Here is a 20,000-nt window from a genome sequence, read left to right on the forward strand (position 1 = left end):
AATTTTTTTTAAATCGTAGACTCATCGTAGACGCGCGCTAATACCCAGAAGGGCTCGATATGAATCACGACTATAAGATACCTGGTTTTGGTTAAACTGCACCACAAAATGTGGGAGTAGTTAGGAATCTAAATCGTAGGAGACAGACACACACACACAACTTTTATATATAAAGATAAAGATATATAAAATTTAAAGTTAAAATTTAAAAAATTATTTAAATTAACAATTTATACTTATAAATTTTTATATATATATATTTTATTATTATTATTAATTTTTTTTTTTTTCGAGCGAGGTCGTTGCCAGTACCGCCTGACTGGCTTCTGTGCCGGTAGCACTTAAAAAGCACCCACTACACTCTCGGAGTGGTTGGCGTGAGGAAAGGCATCTGACTGTAGAAACACTGCCAGATCAGATTGGAGCCTGGTGCAACCATCTGGTTTGCCAGCCCAGAGTCAAACCGTCCAACCCATGCTAGCATGGAAAGCGGATGTTTTAATTTCTATGTATTGGTTTATGATTTTCACTGTTTGATTTGCCTAATAGTGGTTTTTATCTCTAATTTAATATATACATACATACTTATATACAGCTGATGTACTTGTGCATACAAATGCACGTTCCCACGGCTTTATCGATCGAATTCTCACCTGGAATCGATTTTTGTAATTTTTTCAAGTCTTATACACACCCTGATACCGTCGGATTCTACATATTAAATTTGAGCGCAATCGGATGGAGGATACCCGAGATCCTAGAAGACACACGCACAGATAGACAGACCACGGATTGTTGTCATAAAGAGCACCATCCGAGTGTGATCGTTGCCAGAGCAGCTATCTGGCTTCTATGCCAGTGGCACGTAAAAAACACCGTTCGGGCGTGATCGTTACCAGCATCGCCTTACTGGCACCTGTGCCATTGGCATGTGTAAAAGATTTGAGCGAGGTAGTCGCCAGTACTGCCTGACTGGCCCCCATGCTGGTGGCACGTAAAAGGCACCCTCTACACTCATGGAGTGGTTGGCGTTAGGAAGGGCATCCAGCTGTAGAAACTTGGCCAGATTAAGATTGGAGCCTGGTGCAGCCATCTGGTTCGCCAGCCCTCAGTCAAACCGTCCAACCCATGCTAGCATGGAAAGCGGATGTTAAACGATGATGATGATCTATATATATATATATATATATATATACTTTATTTAAAGCAGCAGAAAATTCAACAAAATCTGTTACTCTGAGTTTCCCGTTGCCGTTCAGCAAAAACTGTCCGATGAACGGCAACGGGAAACTCAGAGTAACAGGTTTTGTTGAATTTTCTGCTGCTTTAAATAAAGCATATTACTCTACCACTGGTATTTGAGTACTCTTTTTTCCACCTTGTTTCACATTTACGTGTTTACTCCGGTATATATATGTATATATATATATATATATATCCCTTTTGTATTTAAATTGACCATAGCCAAAATATTTCCCCTCTTTTTATGTTCAGGTTGGCAAGATCTGACCATACTCCCATGCGATAGGACTCTCTGTACAATGATATACACTTAGGCTTCCTCACAGTCTCTACTCTAGAATGTCATTCTAAGAATAAAGTCCTGTCCTTGAAATCTCAATGCTCTGAAATAATGCCTGATTAATCTAAAAGAGTGAGAACAGATAAGTCTTACCATTTGAGAGAGAGATAACATGGATGCACATTATTCTTTCTTTCTCATTTAAACTGGCCACGTCATTAAGTTTGGCTGAGAAACCTGAACGCTAAGAGGTTAAACATTGCATATTCCTTTGCAGCAGTAACCCCTCTACAGTGAGACCCCTGTTTTTTGTTTTGTTTCTGTCTCGCTTTATAATCTCTCATCTGACTCAGGATCACTTCTTCCAATGCCCACCTCCCCTCTCTAAAGATTTTTGGTGTTGCAGGTTGCTTGGTCACCCTGTCGGTGCAGGTGCCACATAAAAAGCACCCAGTCAACATTGTAAAGTGGTTGGCGTTCGGGAGGGCATCCAGCTGTAAAAACCTTGCCAAAACTGACCTTGAGACAGTGCTTTTGCCAGGTAAAAAGCACTAAGTCCACTTTGCTGGGTGGTTGGTTTTAGGAAGGGCATCCAGCTGTAAAAACCTTGCCAAAACTGACCTCAACTGTGCTTTTGCCATGTAAAAAGCACTAAGTCCACTTTGCTGGGTGGTTGGTGTTCGGGAGGGCATCCAGCTGTAAAAACCTTGCCAAAACTGACCTTGAGACAGTGCTTTTGCCAGGTAAAAAGCACTAAGTCCACTTTGCTGAGTGGTTGGTTTTAGGAAGGACATCCGGCTGTAAAAACCTTGCCAAAACTGACCTCGACTGTGCTTTTGCCAGGTAAAAAGCATAAGTCCACTCTGCTGAGTGGTTGGTGTTAGGAAGGGCATCCAGCTGTAAAAGTCCGGTCAAAACAGTCACAGAAGTCTTGTGCAAGCTCCTGCCTGGCCAACTCCTGTTAAACCGTCCAACCCATGCCAGCATGGTAAGTGGACATTAAACGATGAGGATGACATATCCCTTCAGCATTTAATCTGGCCCAAACGTTCTTCTAGTTTTGTCTTCAGATTGGCCAGATCCAGCCTCTCACACCTACCCTTCAATGTCATTCTAAAAATAAACAACATCATTGAAATCTTTAAGCTATGAGATAATGCGGGATTAACTCAAAAACAAGGTGAATAAATATAAGCATTACATTTCATCATCATCATCATTTAGCATCCATTGTCCCTGCTGGCATGGGTGGAACTGTTTGACCAAGAGATGGCAAGCTGGGAGAGCTCCAGTCTGATTTTGCACAGTTTCTACAGCTGGATGGTCTTCCTGACACCAACCACTCCGAGAGTATAATGGGTGCATTTACAAGCCACTGGCACAAGTGCCAGTCGTGTGACACCTATTTCTGCCACCACTATGATTTCTCTTGGCTTGATGGGTCTTCCACTCAAGCGCAGCATAATGCCAAGGGTTTCAGCCATTTGGTCTTGTCCCCGCGAGGCCCAATGCTTGAAAAGTGCTTTTTACATGCCCCTGGCACAGGTGCTAGTTATACGACACTGGCATCGGCCACATTGCCCCTGTGAGGCCCAACACTCAAAAGGGGCTAAGGGTTTTATACATCTCAACCACAACTTGTTCTAGCTCTTTCTTCCTGTTTCTGTTGTACCTGTATTTCAAAGGGGCCATCCTTGTCACACTCTGTGTCACATGGAATCTACGTTAAGGGTACACGTGTCTGTGGAGTGCTCAGCCACTTACACGTTAATCTCACGAGCAGGCTGTTCCGCTGATCGGATCAACTGGAACACTCGTCGTCGCAACCAATGGAGTACATTATATATATATATATGAAGTTGAAGGCGGCGAGCTGGCAGAATCGTTAGCAGGCCGGGCGAAATGCGTAGCCATATTTCGTCTGCCGCTACATTCTGAGTTCAAATTCCGCCGAGGTCAACTTTGCCTTTCATCCTTTCGGGGTCGATTAAATAAGTACCAGTTACGCACTGGGGTCGATATAATCGACTTAATTCATTTGTCTGTCCTTGTTTGTCCCCTCTGCGTTTAGCCCCTTGTGGGTAGTAAAGAAAGAGGTATTTTGTCTGCCGTTACGTTCTGAGTTCAAATTCCGCCGAGGTCGACTTTGCCTTTCAACCTTTCGGGGGTCGATTAAATTAAGTACCAGTTACGCACTAGGGTCGATATAATCGACTTAATCCATTTGTCTGTCCTTGTTTGTCCCCTCTGTGTTTAACCCCTTGTGGGTAGTAAAGAAATAGATATTTCGTCTGTCGTTACATTCTGAGTTCAAATTCTGCTGAGGTTGACTTTGCCTTTCATCTTTTCGGGATCGATTAAATAAGTACCAGTTACGCACTGGGGTTGATATAATCGACTTAATCCCTTTGTTCTTGTTTGTCCCGTCTGTGTTTAGCCCCTTGTGGGTAGTAAAGAAATAGATATATATATATATATATATAAAGTAATTAAAGCTAGTTATGGCTGGTCTATGAGGTTAGCCAGGGTTTCACGTCCATGAAGCGCTTAGCTTTGCAACGTCTCTTCAGACCCTAATGGCCAGCAGTGCGTATGTGTATATATGTGTGTGTGTGTGTGTATGTATCTATATATATGTGTGTGTGTGTATATATGCATCTGTATATGTGTGTGTGTGTGTATGTGTATATATGCATCTGTATATGTGTGTGTGTATGTGTATATATGTATCTGTATATGTGTGTGTATGTGTATATATGTATCTGTATGTGTATGTGTATATATGTATCTATATGTGTGTGTGTATGTATCTATATATATATGTCTGTATGTTTATATATGTGTGTTTGTGTATATATGTATCTATGTGTGTGTGTGTGTATATATGTATGTTTATGTGTGTGTATGTGTATATATGTATCTATATGTGTGTGTATGTGTATATATGTATCTATATGTGTGTGTATGTGTATATATGTGTGTGTGTGTATGTGTATATATGTCTCTATATGTGTGTGTATATAATAAAATAGGGTAATAATAATGTGTGCGTATATATATAATCTGTGTAGTTTCTTTGTCAGACAAACAGACAATGTATAATAATGTGTACAGACGACGTCTACGTATATATACCCGCTTCTATGTGTGCGTGTGTATAAAGTGTGTGTACGTGTATCAATACGTATGTATAATTTATTAATGTATGTGTATGTGTGTCCATGTGTCGGTATAAATAATTGTTTGTTGACGATGTGTAGCGATGTACAATAACGGCCGTCCACCCATGCCCCACCCGCCATCAGCAGTCACCATTAAACTTGGTGATGGCTCAATCGGTATCTTTTCTGGAGAACAATCGCAGATGAGGAGGAGGCTGACAGAAATAGTGGGATGGCGACCGGGGTGCGGAGGGTGGAGGTTTCTGTGTCTACCTCTGTCTTTCTTCGTCTCTCTCTCTCTAGATAGATAGAACCTCTCTCTGTCTGACTCTCTGCCCACCTACCTATCTTACCTACCTATCTATCTACACGTCTGTCCGTCTGTCTATATGTCTAGCTGTCTGTCTTTGTCTATCCTTCTGTCTATCTATCTTTCTTTCTATCTATCTATCTGTCTGTCTGTCTGTCTATATCTTTGTGTCTATCTGTCTCCGTCTATCTGTCTTTGTCTGTCTATCTATCTATTTATCTTTCTCTCTATCTATCTATCTGTCTCAGTCTATCTGTCTCTGTCTATCTGTCTCTGTCTAACTATCAATCTATCTATCTATCTATCTGTCTATCTATCTGTCTATCTATCTGTCTATCTATCTGTCTATCTATCTATCCATCTATCTGTCTCTGTCTATCTATCCATCTATCTGTCTCTGTCTGTCTATCTATCTATCTATCTATCTATCCATCCATCTATCTGTCTCTGTCTATCTATCCATCTATCTGTCTCTGTCTATCTATCCATCTATCTGTCTCTGTCTATCCATCTATCTGTCTCTGTCTATCTATCCATCTATCTGTCTCTGTCTATCTATCCATCTATCTGTCTCTGTCTATCTATCCATCTATCTGTCTCTGTCTATCCATCTATCTGTCTCTGTCTATCTATCCATCTATCTGTCTCTGTCTATCCATCTATCTGTCTCTGTCTATCTATCTATCCATCTATCTGTCTCTCTCTAGCTACCTTACTAGCTAGCTATCTGTATCTATCTATCTATCTATCTATCCGTCTCTCTCTATCCATCTGCCTTTCTCTCTATCCCTCTTAATTTATTTATCTATCTATCTCTCTCTCTTTATCTGTCTGTCTATCTATCTTTGTGTCTATATAGCTATCCATTTCCATGTATGTATATCTATGTGTCTATCTATCTGTCTGTCTATCCGTGTGTGTGTGTATTCCTGTACTCTCGGGTGAATATCTTCTCGACTGGGCTAAAAGTTGGCTGACGAAACCACTTCGTCCGGCTCCGTTTCTCTCTTCTTTCCTTTCATTGTCAAATACGGCTTTCACTATTTTACGCACACAAGACACAGAGACGGACATGGGTAGATAGGTAGAAAGAAAGACAGAGAGAGAGAGAGAGAGAGAGATAGAAAGACAGACAGAGAGAGAGACAGACAGAGAGAGAGAGAGAAGGAGAGATAGAAAGAGATAGATAGACAGAAAGACAGACAGAGAGAGAGAGAGAGGGAGAGATAGAGATAGGTAGAAAGACAGACAGACACAGAGAGAGAGAGAGGAGAGAGAGAGATAGGTAGATAGATAGAAAGATAGGCACAGAGAGAGAGAGATAGACAGATTTTGTATGTGATGCCAAGCATGGACAACGGACGTTAAATAATAACGGTCATTTATAGATATATATATATGTATGTATATATATATGTGTGTGTGTATAATATATTTTATGTGTGTGTATATATATATATATATTTATATATACACACACATATATATGTATATATATATATAATTGATACATATGTCAGTATGTTCTCCATTCACCCTGTCTCTCTCTCTCTCACACACGCACAAACTGTCTTTCTTTTTTTCTCTTTCTCACACGCACAAACTTTCTCCCTTTCTCACTCTCTCCCCTTTCTTTCTCTCTCTCTCCCCTTTTTCTCCTTCTCTTTCCCCTTTCTCTCCTTCTCTTTCCCCTTTCTCTCCTTCTCTCTCCTTTTTCTCTCTCCTCTTTCTTTCTTTCTCTCTCTCTCCCCCTTTCTCTCCTTCTCTTTCCTCTTTCTCTCTCTCTCTCACACAAACTGTCTTTGTTTCTCTCTCTCCCCTTTCTCTCCTTCTCTCTCTCTCTACCATGACTCATTCTGCTGCTACAGTTTTTCTTTTGACAGCCATGTCATGTCTCTACTACTACACCACCAACAACAACCACTACTACTACACATACTGTTGCAGCCACCGCAGGTTGTGGAGGCGGTGGTGTTGTGTTGTAGCACTTCTGTTGCCGCAGCTGTTTGTAAACTCCGCTACAATACCGGTGCACACCGCCGCCACCGCCACCACCACCACCTCAGCTGTTCTCCAATACAGCTGTTGCTACTATCGGCATTGCTGCTGCTGCTACTACTACTACTACTACTACTACTACTACTACTGTTCTTACTACAACCTCGCAGCTTCACAGCGCCACTACTGCAGTTTCTACTACATCACTCTTTCTACCGCCACTACTTCCACTACTACTTACCACCACCACAACCTCCACTGCTACTATTACCACCACTACTACTACCATTACCTTCGCAACCACTACCACAACAACCACCAGAACCACCAGAACCACCACCGCTACTATTACCACCACTACTACCACTACCTTCGCAACCACTACCACAACGCCACCAGAACCACTACTACTACCACCACAACCACCACCGCTACTATTACCACCACTACTACCATTACCTTCGCAACCACTACCACAACAACCACCAGAACCACTACTACTACCAACACAACCACCACCGCTACTATTACCACTACTACTACTACTACTACAACCATCACCGCCACCACTTCCACTACTACTACCACCACAACCACCACCGCTACTATTACCACTACTACCACTACCACCGCAACCACCACCGCTACTACCACCATCACTATCATTACTACTACCACTACTTCAACCACCATCACCACTACTGCTACTACTACTACTACTACCACAATCATTACTACTACCACTACTTCAACCACCACCAAAACCCCTACTACCACCACAACCATCACTATTGCCACCACCACCACTATCACCGTCACTACCACCACTACTACTACCCCCACTACAGCAACTACTACAACTACCACCACCATCACTATTACAACTACCACCACCACTACCATCGCCACCACAGCTACTACTACTACTACTACACTACTCCCTCGACAACACCACCATCCCTGCACTGTCTCTCCTTCCACATTCCTATATTTTCCCCCTCTCCTATCCCCCCACCATTGCTGTTGCCTCTCTTTCACTATTTGTACTCCTCTCTCTCTCTCCCCCTCTCTCACTGTCTTACACTTCTCTTCCCCTCCCCCCCCTCTCTCTCTCTTGTAGTCCTATAGTCATTTTTTTTTTCACTTTTGGCAAAGATCTGAAATTTTGATGGAGGGGGTTAAGTTGATTACATCGACCCCTTAGGGATAAACTGGGGCTTACTTTATCGACCTCAGTGGAATTTGAACTCAGAATGCAAAAACCGATGAAGCGCAGCTAAGCATTTCACCCAGTGTGCTAACGATTCTGCCAGCTCTCTGCCTTAATAATGATAATAATTAAGGGCTGACAAAAATTAATTATAACATAAAGGGACAAAACACAGGACAAAAGGTTACAAAGGGTTTTGTCCGTTTCGAAAATCCGTGTAAAAAACAGTATAACAAGGAAAATATTTAACAATGATAAACTCCCAATAGGGGGAGGTGTTTTGAAATGTTCCTGGTGGAAAAAACCCATAAAAGCCAACAGGAGCCTGGTCAAAAAAGGGGTTGAGAGCCCCTTTCTCCTTTTATATTTCCTTTTAATTTTTCACAGGTGAATCCTCAGAGTGGGTCCTTTCATACTTGCCATTCTTGCGACAATGATAATAATAATAATAATAATAAATGCCCTGATGCAGTACCAGGCAGTGGCTCTCATGGCTTTTGATCTTTAACCGATTGGAAGTGTTATCATGTACATTTTGTCTCAGAGGCCCAACTTTCTGAGTTAGAAAACCTGAAAGGCCACTGCAACAAGTGTAAATCTGAGAGGGGAATATGTTGCATAAAATCATAATTAACTGATCTTGTATTTTTTTTTTTTTTACCTAAAGTCAGGAACCTTTCAGCAGCCCCTCAAATCTATATTCATAAATGTGTAATGGTGTTTGTCTGTGTGGTGTGTTTGGGGTTACTCGAACTCCTCCCACACCGTCCAACCGATTCCAATGATTTTTGGCACATAGGTAGATCACATGCCCTCAAGTTCAAATAAGGCTGGAATTTTTTGAAAACTCTATAATGCTCAGTTGGCATCTATTTTTGTGAGCTCAATCGGGAGTTTGAATGGAAATTCCCATAATGGTGTTATTTTTCCTGCAGCTTTTGCATTTTTTCATCTGTAAAATTCCAACAAAATTGATAGAATAGTCTCTAAGGAAATGCTTGTGGCACATAAAAAACACCATCCGAGCATGGCCGTTCGCCAGCCTCGTCTGGCACCTGTGTCGGTGGCACATAAAATCACCCACTACACTCTCGGAGTGGTTGGCATTAGGAAGGGCATCCAGCTGTAGAAACACTGCCAGATCTGACTGGTCTGGTGCAGCCTTCGGGCTTCCCAGACCCCAGTTGAACCATCCAACCCATGCTAGCATGGAAAGCGGACGTTAAACGATGATGATGATGATGAGTACAAGGTCAGAGGTGGGCTTAACTTCAAGCTGGAAAACACGAGCAACACCAGGTCCAACAGCTAGTATTTACATATATCCCTACACAGTTTTTTCTCTCTCCCTCTCTCCATTTCTTTTTGCTTGCTCTTCACTTTTCCGCCTCGCTATCCTTTCCGTCAAAGAGCTTCTGCTCAAAACATGAAAGACTTCTCCGTTCCTCCTGAGCGTTAAACTATTCCCTCACCTGTCCTTGTCTTTTGCTTCCTGTAAATTTGAACTTTCCATGTGTGACTGTGTGGTTAGAAGCTTGCTTTCCAACCGCATGGTTCCAGGTTCAGTCCCACCGTGTGGTACCTTGGGCCTCCTAATATAGCATCAGACTGACCAAAGCCTTGTGAGTGGATTTGGTAGATGGAAACTGAAAGAAGCCTGTCACGTGTGTGTGTATATATATATGTGTGTGTGTGTGTCCCCTCACTGCTTGACAACTGGTGCTGATGTGTTTATATCCCTATAACTTAGCAGTTCAGCACAAGATATTGATAAAATAAGTACTAGGCTTTAAGAAATAAGTTCCGGGGTCAATTCATTTGACTAAAATTTCAAAGTGGTGCCCCAGTATGGCCGCAGTCAAATGATTGAAGCAAATAGAAGGTAAAAGATATATATATAGGAGTGGCTGTGTGGTAAGTAGCTTGGGCAAGTGTCTTCTGCTATAGCCTCGGGCCGACCAATGCCTTGTGAGTGGATTTGGTAGACGGAAACTGAAAGAAACCCGTCATATATATATATATATATATATATTATATATATATATATATATTATATATATATATATGTGTGTATGTGTTTGTCTCCCCCAACATCGCTTGACAACCGATGCTGGTGTGTTTATGTCCCCGTAACTTAGCAGTTCGGCAAAAGAGACCGATAGAATAAGTACTAGGCTTACAAAGAATAAGTCCCTGGGTCGATTTGCTCGACTAAAAGGTGGTGCTCCAGCATGGCCGCAGTCAAATGACTGAAACAAGTAAAAGAGAATATATATATATATATAATAGAAGATAAAAGATATATAGATATATAAATATTCTTTAACTAATTTTTAGAATTCCTATCTGAGCAGTTATTTCAACCCATGGGAAAATGATTATCATATTTCTTCAGCAATACGACATTACGTCTTATTGCCAGCTACCGCAAATTGGTGCTACCATTTGAAAATGGTTACACGCTACACTCTAATCATCATTATCATCATTGTTCGACCGTGGTCGAGACAATGGAATTTACCATGCTACGCCAGACTTCACGGTCCATCTTGGCATTACGGAGGTCCTGTTGCTGGATGCCTGTATCCCTGGAGATTACATCAGGGTAGGAGAGTGTGTGGCCTCTGGTATCGCGAGCAGATGGCTTCCAGAGGAGAAGAGTAGAAATTACCTCTTTTCCGCTCTACAACAATGTCCAGCAAACTGGACTCTTCTACCTTTCACAAGAGATGACCCAGGTGGTAGTTTCCCATATATTTGCATTTTGGTTGGATGGTGCCTCCACGAGAGATTTTGAGCTCTCATAAGGAGGCGAGTGTAGGTTCCATCCAACCGCCTCTCAAGCTTCTTTGATAACGTCCAGGTTTCTGAGCCATAGAGTAGAATTGGTTCGATTGTGGCTTTGAAGATTTGATAGATAGATAGTTAGATCATCATCATCATTGTTCGACCATGGTCGAGACAATGGAATTTACCATGTTGCGCCAGACTTCACGGTCCATCATGGCATTACGGAGGTCCTGTTGCTGGATGCTTGTATCCCTGGATATTACATCAGGGTAGGAGAGTGTGCGCCCTCTGGTGTTGCGAGCAGATGGCTTCCAGAGGAGAAGAGTAGAAATTACCTTGTTTTCAGCTCTACAACAATGTCCAGCAAACTGGACTCTTCTACCTTTCACAAGAGATGACACAGGTGGTAGTTTCCCATATATTTGCATTTTAGTTGGATGGCGCTTCCACGAGAGATTTTGAGCTCTCATAAGGAGGCGAGTGTAAGTTCCATCCAACCGCCTCTCAAGCTTCTTTGATAACGTCCAGGTTTCTGAGCCATAGAGTAGAATTGGTTCGATTGTGGCTTTGAAGATTTGATAGATAGATAGTTAGATCATCATCATCATTGTTCGACCGTGGTCGAGACAATGGAATTTACCATGCTACGCCAGACTTCACGGTCCATCATAGCATCACGGAGGTCCTGTTGCTGGATGCCTGTATCCCTGGATATTACATCAGGGTAGGAGAGTGTGCGCCCTCTGGTATTGCGAGTAGATGGCTTCCAGAGGAGAAGAGTAGAAATTACCTTGTTTTCAGCTCTACAACAATGTCCAGCAAACTGGACTCTCCTACCTTTCACAAGAGATGACACAGGTGGCAGTTTCCCATATATTTGCATTTTAGTTGGATGGCGCTTCCACGAGAGATTTTGAGCTCTCATAAGGAGGCGAGTGTAAGTTCCATCCAACCGCCTCTCAAGCTTCTTTGATAACGTCCAGGTTTCTGAGCCATAGAGTAGAATTGGTTCGATTGTGGCTTTGAAGATTTGATAGATAGATAGTTAGATCATCATCATCATTGTTCGACCATGGTCGAGACAATGGAATTTACCATGCTACGCCAGACTTCACGGTCCATCATAGCATCACGGAGGTCCTGTTGCTTGATGCCTGTATCCCTGGAGATTACATCAGGGTAGGAGAGTGTGCGCCCTCTGGTATTGCGAGTAGATGGCTTCCAGAGGAGAAGAGTAGAAATTACCTTGTTTTCAGCTCTACAACAATGTCCAGCAAACTGGACTCTTCTACCTTTCACAAGAGATGACACAGGTGGCAGTTTCCCATATATTTGCATTTTGGTTGGATGGCGCCTCCACGAGAGATTTTGCGCTCTCATAAGGAGGCGAGTGTAGGTTCCATCCAACCGCCTCTCGAGCTTCTTTGATAACGTCCAGGTTTCTGAGCCATAGAGTAGGATTGGTTCGACTGTGGCTTTGAAGATTTCAAGTTTGAAGTCTCTACTTAGATTTGATGACCAGATCTTATGCATGTCATTACAGGCTGACCAGGCCATACCCTTTATAATTAGAAAATCTTTTTCAGATGATGAAGTTCCATCCAACCGCCTCTCAAGCTTCTTTGATAACGTCCAGGTTTCTGAGCCATAGAGTAGAATTGGTTCGACTGTGGCTTTGAAGATTTCAAGTTAGAAGTCTCTACTTAGATTTGATGACCAGATCTTATGCATATCATTACAGGCTGACCAGGCCATACCCTTTCTAGTTAGAAAATCTTTTTCAGATGATGAAGATCCATCCAACTGCCTCTCTAAACCACATCATAAGTTCCTTGCGTCCCACAATTCCCACCCACCCAGTAAATCTCATACATGCCCCACAATTCCTAAGCACCATACAAATCTCCTGTATCTCACAATATATGTGTGTCTGTGTTTTATATCTGTGATGCTTATATTTTACTCCACCAGCACAATGTGGCCCTCCAGTTAAATCTCTTTTTTCTCTCTCTCTCTTTTTCAGAAAACCAGAAAAGGGGCTACGGTTCCTCATTGAGCATGGTTTTGTCGACCATTTACCGGCAAATATTGCCAAATTCCTGCTTACACGCAAAGGACTCAGCAAACAGATGATTGGAGAGTACCTAGGAAATTTGCAGAATCCATTAAACCAAGAAGTTTTAGAGTGAGTATTGTTTAGTTGGTTGGCCCTTAATTGAGGTTTTGTTTCAGTCTGCAGAGTGGTTGGTGTTATGAAGGGCAGGCTTCAGCCTGGCCGGTTCTTGTGAAACCATCCCACCCATGCTAGCATGGAAGGCAGACGTTGGAGTGGTTGGCGCTAGGAAGGGCATCCAGCTGTAGAAAGTTTGCCAGATCAGATTAGAAACTGGTGCAGCCTTCTGGCTCACCAGCCCTCAGTCAAACCATCCAACCCATGCCAGCATGGAAAGCGGATGTTTAACGATGATGGTGGTGTGTTGGGTGTTGGAGTTTATATGATTAAGGATGTGGGTTAGGGTTTTTAGAGAAGGGGGGGACGGTTGATGATTTGTGGGGATGTATGCGGGTTTTGCGGTGATGTGTGTGGGATTCGTGGGCTGTGATGGATCTGTGGTGTCTGGGAATTCTGGGATTGCAAGAGATATGTGGGAATTGTGAGATACAGGATATTTGTAGGACATGTAGGGGAATTGTGGGATGCAAGTAATTTGTGGGACATGTAGGGGAATTGTAGGATGCAAGAGATTTGTGGGACTTGTGGGGAATTGTAGGATGCAAGAGATTTGTGGGGGAATTGTGGGATGCAAGTAATTTGTGTGACATGTGGGGGAATTGTAGGATGCAAGAGGTTTGTGGGACATGTGGGGGAATTGTGGGATGGAAACAATTTGTGAGGTACATGTGGGAATTGTAGGTAGGATGCAAGAAATTCGTGGGACGTGTGGGAATTGTGGGATGCCGGATATTTGTGTGGTGCCCAGGAATTGTGGGGTATGTATGAGATTTGTTGGGCGGTTGGGAATTGTGGGATATAAGGAATTTATGATGCGGTTTAGAGCTTTAGGAGGTGGGACGGGATTTTGGAAGCTAGAATTTTTTAGTTGAGATGTGTGGGAATTGAGCTGAAGTGTTTGTGGTGGGATTGTGTAGGTCGAAGAAGGAATGGGGGAGGGTTGTTTTGCAGCTGTTGCTCTTTATCTATGTACACAAAGTACTTTTATTATTATAACTTTATAATAATAGCAATAATGATAATAATAACTCCATAAATCTACTTTCAAACAACCGCAACAGCGCCACCTGCTGTGTTTTGTCGTTGCTAGAAATAGCAGTGAAATTACATAGTAGGATATTAACAGAAGAAGGACTTATTAGACAATGTGACTGTGGTTGTAGGGAGGTCACAGCTGGGTCAGCACCTGTTGATCAATGACAGGTCCAGTGGATCAGAGATGACCTGGGGCTAAATAACAGCAACAACACTGACTTATATAACATATACACACACACACCCATGCACATACACTCACACATACACTCACACACACAAAATGCACACATACGCTCAGGCACATACACACTCACACATGTACACACTTGCAAGCACACATATACAAACACACACACACACAACACACACAGATACATATACACTATCAAACACACACATTGTCCTATATGCATGCACACACACACACACGCACACACGCACAATCCAAGCCCCCCTCCCCACTCGCTCCACCACACACACACTGCTTCCCCGCTCCCACACCCTCCTCTCCATACACACATGGCCCTCCCATCCACCCCACCTCCCACAAGTATGTCGATGCACACCTGGTGCTGTCATTAGAGAATCACAAGGAACAGATGGTGCTGATAACTATGATCCTGATAATAACTAATTCTTTTATTGGCCTCAAGGGCTGACAAAAATTAATTATAAAATAAAGGGACAAAACACAGGATGAAAGTTACAAAGGGTTTTGTCCGTTTGAAAAAGGTCCGTGTACAAAAACAGGATAACAAGGAAAATATTTAACAATGATAAACTCCCAATAGGGGGAAGCGCTTTGAAAGGTTCCTGGTGGTAAAAACCCATAAAAGCCAACGGGAGCCTGGTCAAAAGGGGGGGTAGAGAGCCCCTTTCTCCTTTTGTAATACCTTTTTAAATCACAGGTGTATCCTCAGAATGGGTCCTTTCACACTGGCCCTTCTTGCACAATTCACACACCTTTCAGAAAACTTGCTATCGGACAGCACTTCCCTCTCTACTCTCATCTTCCTTTCCAAGTGAAACTTGAAAAAGTTGATGAGGCCTGGGCCAAAGAGGAAAGTGTCTGACTTTAGCCCTTTCAAATGGGTCTACCATACAACCTCTTTCGCCAGAGCCACTAGGCACAGGAAAACTGCCTTGCCCTCCCGGTTAAAGGAGGTCGGCGAGGCAATCTTCACTATGGATTCAGCTGATAGCCAGATCCGTCCTATACGCGACAGCCACAAGGGATGACATACAACAACAAAAAAGACAAAAACAGGATGATAAAATGGGTTTTACGGCGTGTAGACAAAACATAAAAAATTAGAAAATTACTATTTTTAAATCTCACAACATGAGATATTCAGCAACAGTACTTTGGAGTAAAGACTGTTTGCCAACATAACATGGCAGTCCTGGTTTAGGACGAATGTTGCTGTAATTTAGCCCCAGGAGACATCGTCTCCAGCTGGCTATACAGCACGATCAGTGTCCTTATATTTTCAAACAAGGGAATCTAGCACCCCCACTCAGCCCAAAACAATATCTGTGTATCGCGATTTCCGGGTTATTTCCCTTCATCAGCACAGAATGACTGTTCGGCTAGAGGTGAATTCTTTATTATGATTATAAAAATTGATACAAAGATTAGGACATTACAGGACAGAACACAATTACAAAAAAGTTATACAGTCCGAATGATATTTAAAAAATTTAAGATCTCTATCTCTGTATATATATAAACAGCAGTTTGTCTGTCTGTGTGTCTGTCAGGTTGTACCCTCACCCTGACCACGGCTTTCAACCGATTCTGATGAAACTTGACACACACATAGCCCAATGTCATAATTCAAAACTAACGCAGCGAAAATTTTGAAAAGTTTCCCCAGTTCTGAAAAAAATCGATAAATTCGACATGGGGTCGAGAATCTAAGCTTTTTATATGCAACACATTTTCTGTCTAGGGGACACAACTCGACCTTTTTATCTCCCAAAAGGACAGCTAGGAACATCGTATACACAGAAGTATTCGAGTGAAGAGAAGACATTGCAACCTACACATGCGCCTTCGTTCCCTAGAGGGAAAGGACTAGATTGGGATTAGTCGTTGCCTACTAGGGGCTCTTACATACCCGGGCAACGCCGGGCTATGCTGCTAGTATATATATAAAACTTGACTGCCAAATTCCCATTCAGTTCAAAATATATAGTTTTCAAAGTGACAACTAGTCACTGATTTATAAATTAGAAAATTACTATTTCTAAATCTCACAATGAGAGATATTCAGCAACAGTACTTTGTAGTAAAGACTGTTTGCCAGCATAACAAGGCAGTCCTGGTTTAGGACGAATGCTGCCGTGTGGTAATTAGCTTGCTTTCCAACCACATGGTTCCAGGTTCAGTCCCACTGCGTGGTACCTCACGCAAGTGTCTTCTACTATAGCCTCAGGCAAGCCAAAGCCTTGTGAGTGGATTTGGTAGACGGAAACTGAAAGAAGCCCGTCGTATATATGTATATATATGTGTATGTATATATATATATATGTGTGTGTGTATATGTTTGTGTGTCTGTGTTTGTTCCCCGCACCCCGACATCGCTTGACACCCAATGTTGGGGTGTTTACATCCCTGCGACTTAGCGGTTCAGCAAAAGAGTCCAATAGAATAAGCACTAGGCTTACAAAGAATAAGAACTAGAATCGATTTGTTTGACTAAACGCAGTGCTCCAGCATGGCCACAGTCAAATGACTGAAACAAATAAGGGTTTGCACGCCGTAACCAGATTTGATCCCAAGTCAGTGGGTGCTACTGATCTCCTCACCAGGCCTTCCTTCCTTGCCCAACCAAGGTCAGTGATAGCCAGCAGCATGTGTTTATTATTTCTTTGATTCTCTTACTTGTTTCAGCCACTCGACTACGGCCATGCTGGAGCACCACTTTTAGTTGAAGAAATTGACCCCTTAACTTAGTCTTTGTAAACCTAGTACTTATTCTATCAGTCTCCTTTTTTGCCAAACCACTCAGTTACGGGGAAGTAAACGCACCAACATCATTTGTCAAGCGATGGGCTTCAGGGTGGGGACAAACACAGGCACACATAGGGTGGTGAGCTGGCAGAATCTTTAGCACGCTGGGTGAAGTGCTTAGCCGTATTTCGTCTGTCGTTACGTTCTGAGTTCAAATTCCGTCGAGGTAGACTTTGCCTTTCATCCTTTCGGAATCGATAAATTAAGTACCAGTTACGCATTGGGGTCGATATAATCGCCTTAATCCATTTGTATGTCCTTGTTTGTCCCCTCTGTGTTTAGCCCCTTGTGGGTAGTAAAGAATTAGGTATTTCGTCTGCCGTTACATTCTGAGTTCAAATTCCACCGAATTCGACTTTGCCTTTCATCCTTTCAGGGTCAATAAATTAAGTACCAGTTGCGTACTGGGGTCGATATAATCGACTTAATCCGTTTGTCTGTCCTTGTTTGTCCCCTCTGTGTTTAGCCCCTTGTGGGTAGTAAAGAATTAGGTATTTCGTCTGCCGTTACATTCTGAGTTCAAATTCCACCGAGGTCGACTTTGCCTTTCATCCTTTCAGGGTCAATAAATTAAGTACCAGTTGCGTACTGGGGTCGATATAATCGACTTAATCCGTTTGTCTGTCCTTGTTTGTCCCCTCTGTGTTTAGCCCCTTGTGGGTAGTAAGAATTAGGTATTTCGTCTGCCGTTACATTCTGAGTTCAAATTCCACCGAATTCGACTTTGCCTTTCATCCTTTCAGGGTCAATAAATTAAGTACCAGTTGCGTACTGGGGTCGATATAATCGACTTAATCCGTTTGTCTGTCCTTGTTTGTCCCCTCTGTGTTTAGCCCCTTGTGGGTAGTAAAGAATTAGGTATTTCGTCTGCCGTTACATTCTGAGTTCAAATTCCACCGAGGTCGACTTTGCCTTTCATCCTTTCAGGGTCAATAAATTAAGTACCAGTTGCGTACTGGGGTCGATATAATCGACTTAATCCGTTTGTCTGTCCTTGTTTGTCCCCTCTGTGTTTAGCCCCTTGTGGGTAGTAAAGAATTAGGTATTTCGTCTGCCGTTACATTCTGAGTTCAAATTCCACCGAATTCGACTTTGCCTTTCATCCTTTCAGGGTCAATAAATTAAGTACCAGTTGCGTACTGGGGTCGATATAATCGACTTAATCCGTTTGTCTGTCCTTGTTTGTCCCCTTGTGGGTAGTAAAGAAATAGGTATTTCGTCTGCCGCTATGTTCTGAGTTCAAATCCCGCCGAGGCCGACTTTGCCTTTCATCCTTTCGGAGCCGATTGATTAAGTACCAGTTACATATTGGGGTCGATATAATCGACTTAATCTCTTTGTCCTTGTTCGTCCCCTCTAGGTTTACCCCCTTGTGGCCAGTAAAGAAATATATATACACACACACACAACGGGCTTTTTTCAGTTTCCATCTACCAGATCTTCTCACAGGACTTAGCCCAAGGCTGTAGTAGAAGACACCACTTTCCCAAGATGCCATGCAGTGGGACTGAACCCAGAACCATGTGGTCGGTAATCAAGCTACTTACCACACAGCCATACCTGTGTGTGTTTTCTATAAACTTTGTCCTGAGGGGTAGGAAAAGACAGGCAAGGGCTGCTTTCTTTTTAAAGGGTTGTTTTTAATCATGTGACTTGTGACATTGAGAGGGGTTTGAGATTGGGAGACAAGGAGGTGGTGGTGGAGAAATTTGTGATTGCCGTGGTAATGTTTAATGTTTCGTTTGTAATGATGGTGGTGGTAGTGGTGGCGATGGTGGTGGAGTTGGTTGCCAGGGTAACGCGATACCTCTCTAGTAACCAGTTCCTCCCCTCCACTTCCCCCCTTGCTCTGCTTAATTACTCTAAGTCCCCCCACCGCCCCACCTTAGTGTTAATAAATTAAATCCGGGTTCTGGGTGGGGTCAACTTCCTTAATGTCATTTGCATCAGGATGTTGTGGATGTGGGGGAGGGGGTGAAGAGGTGGCCCGGGGTGTAAGGTGAGATCTACAGTAGCAGAGGTGTTGTGTGTGTGGCTATATATACACAAACCCATATGCAAACAAACATACGTGTGTGTGTGTGTGTTTGTGTCTATGTGTGTATATATATATGTCTGTGTGTGTGCATATATATATATATATATATATATATATATATATATATATATATATGCATGTATAGGCGCAGGAGTGGCTGTGTGGTAAGTAGCTTGCTAACCAACCACATGGTTCCGGGTTCAGTCCCACTGCATGGCACCTTGGGCAAGTGTCTTCTACTATAGCCCCGGGCCGACCAAAGCCTTGTGAGTGGATTTGGTAGATGGAAACTGAAAGAAGCCCATCATATATATATATATGTGTGTGTGTGTCTGTGTTTGTCCCCTCAGCATTGCTTGATAACCGATGCTGGTGTGTTTACGTCCCCGTCACTTAGCGGTTCGACAAAAGAGACCGATAGAATAAGTACTGGGCTTACAAAGAATAAGTCCTGGGGTCGATTTGCTTGACTAAAAGTGGTGCTCCAGCATGGTCACAGTCAAAATGACTGAAACAAGTAAAAGAGTAAAAGAGATATATATACACACACATATAGAATATGGGGGTTTAGTTCAGTGGTGATCTAGACGAACAGGTACGCTGGGTAAGTCCCTTATTTCCTTACTCTCTACCCTTCTATTTCGTTGCTTACTATCTGCGAATTTTCGTGTCTAGATCTTTCAT

At 42.7% G+C, this 20,000-nt stretch overlaps 1 protein-coding gene across 4 annotated transcripts in view; it reads left to right on the forward strand.

The window, feature by feature from the left end:
- The window catches only part of LOC115225304 (IQ motif and SEC7 domain-containing protein 2), a 118,947-nt gene that overhangs the window by 36,235 nt on the left and 62,712 nt on the right, over window positions 1-20,000 (forward strand). For all 4 annotated transcript variants that reach the window (XM_029796246.2, XM_029796247.2, XM_036514368.1 and 1 more), the window contains exon 2: window positions 13,015-13,176. In XM_029796246.2, the coding sequence (XP_029652106.1) occupies window positions 13,015-13,176 (162 nt within the window). The remainder of the gene's footprint in view (window positions 1-13,014; window positions 13,177-20,000) is intronic.

The sequence above is a fragment of the Octopus sinensis genome, linkage group LG27 (assembly GCF_006345805.1).
Source record: "Octopus sinensis linkage group LG27, ASM634580v1, whole genome shotgun sequence".
Lineage (NCBI taxonomy): Eukaryota > Metazoa > Mollusca > Cephalopoda > Octopoda > Octopodidae > Octopus > Octopus sinensis.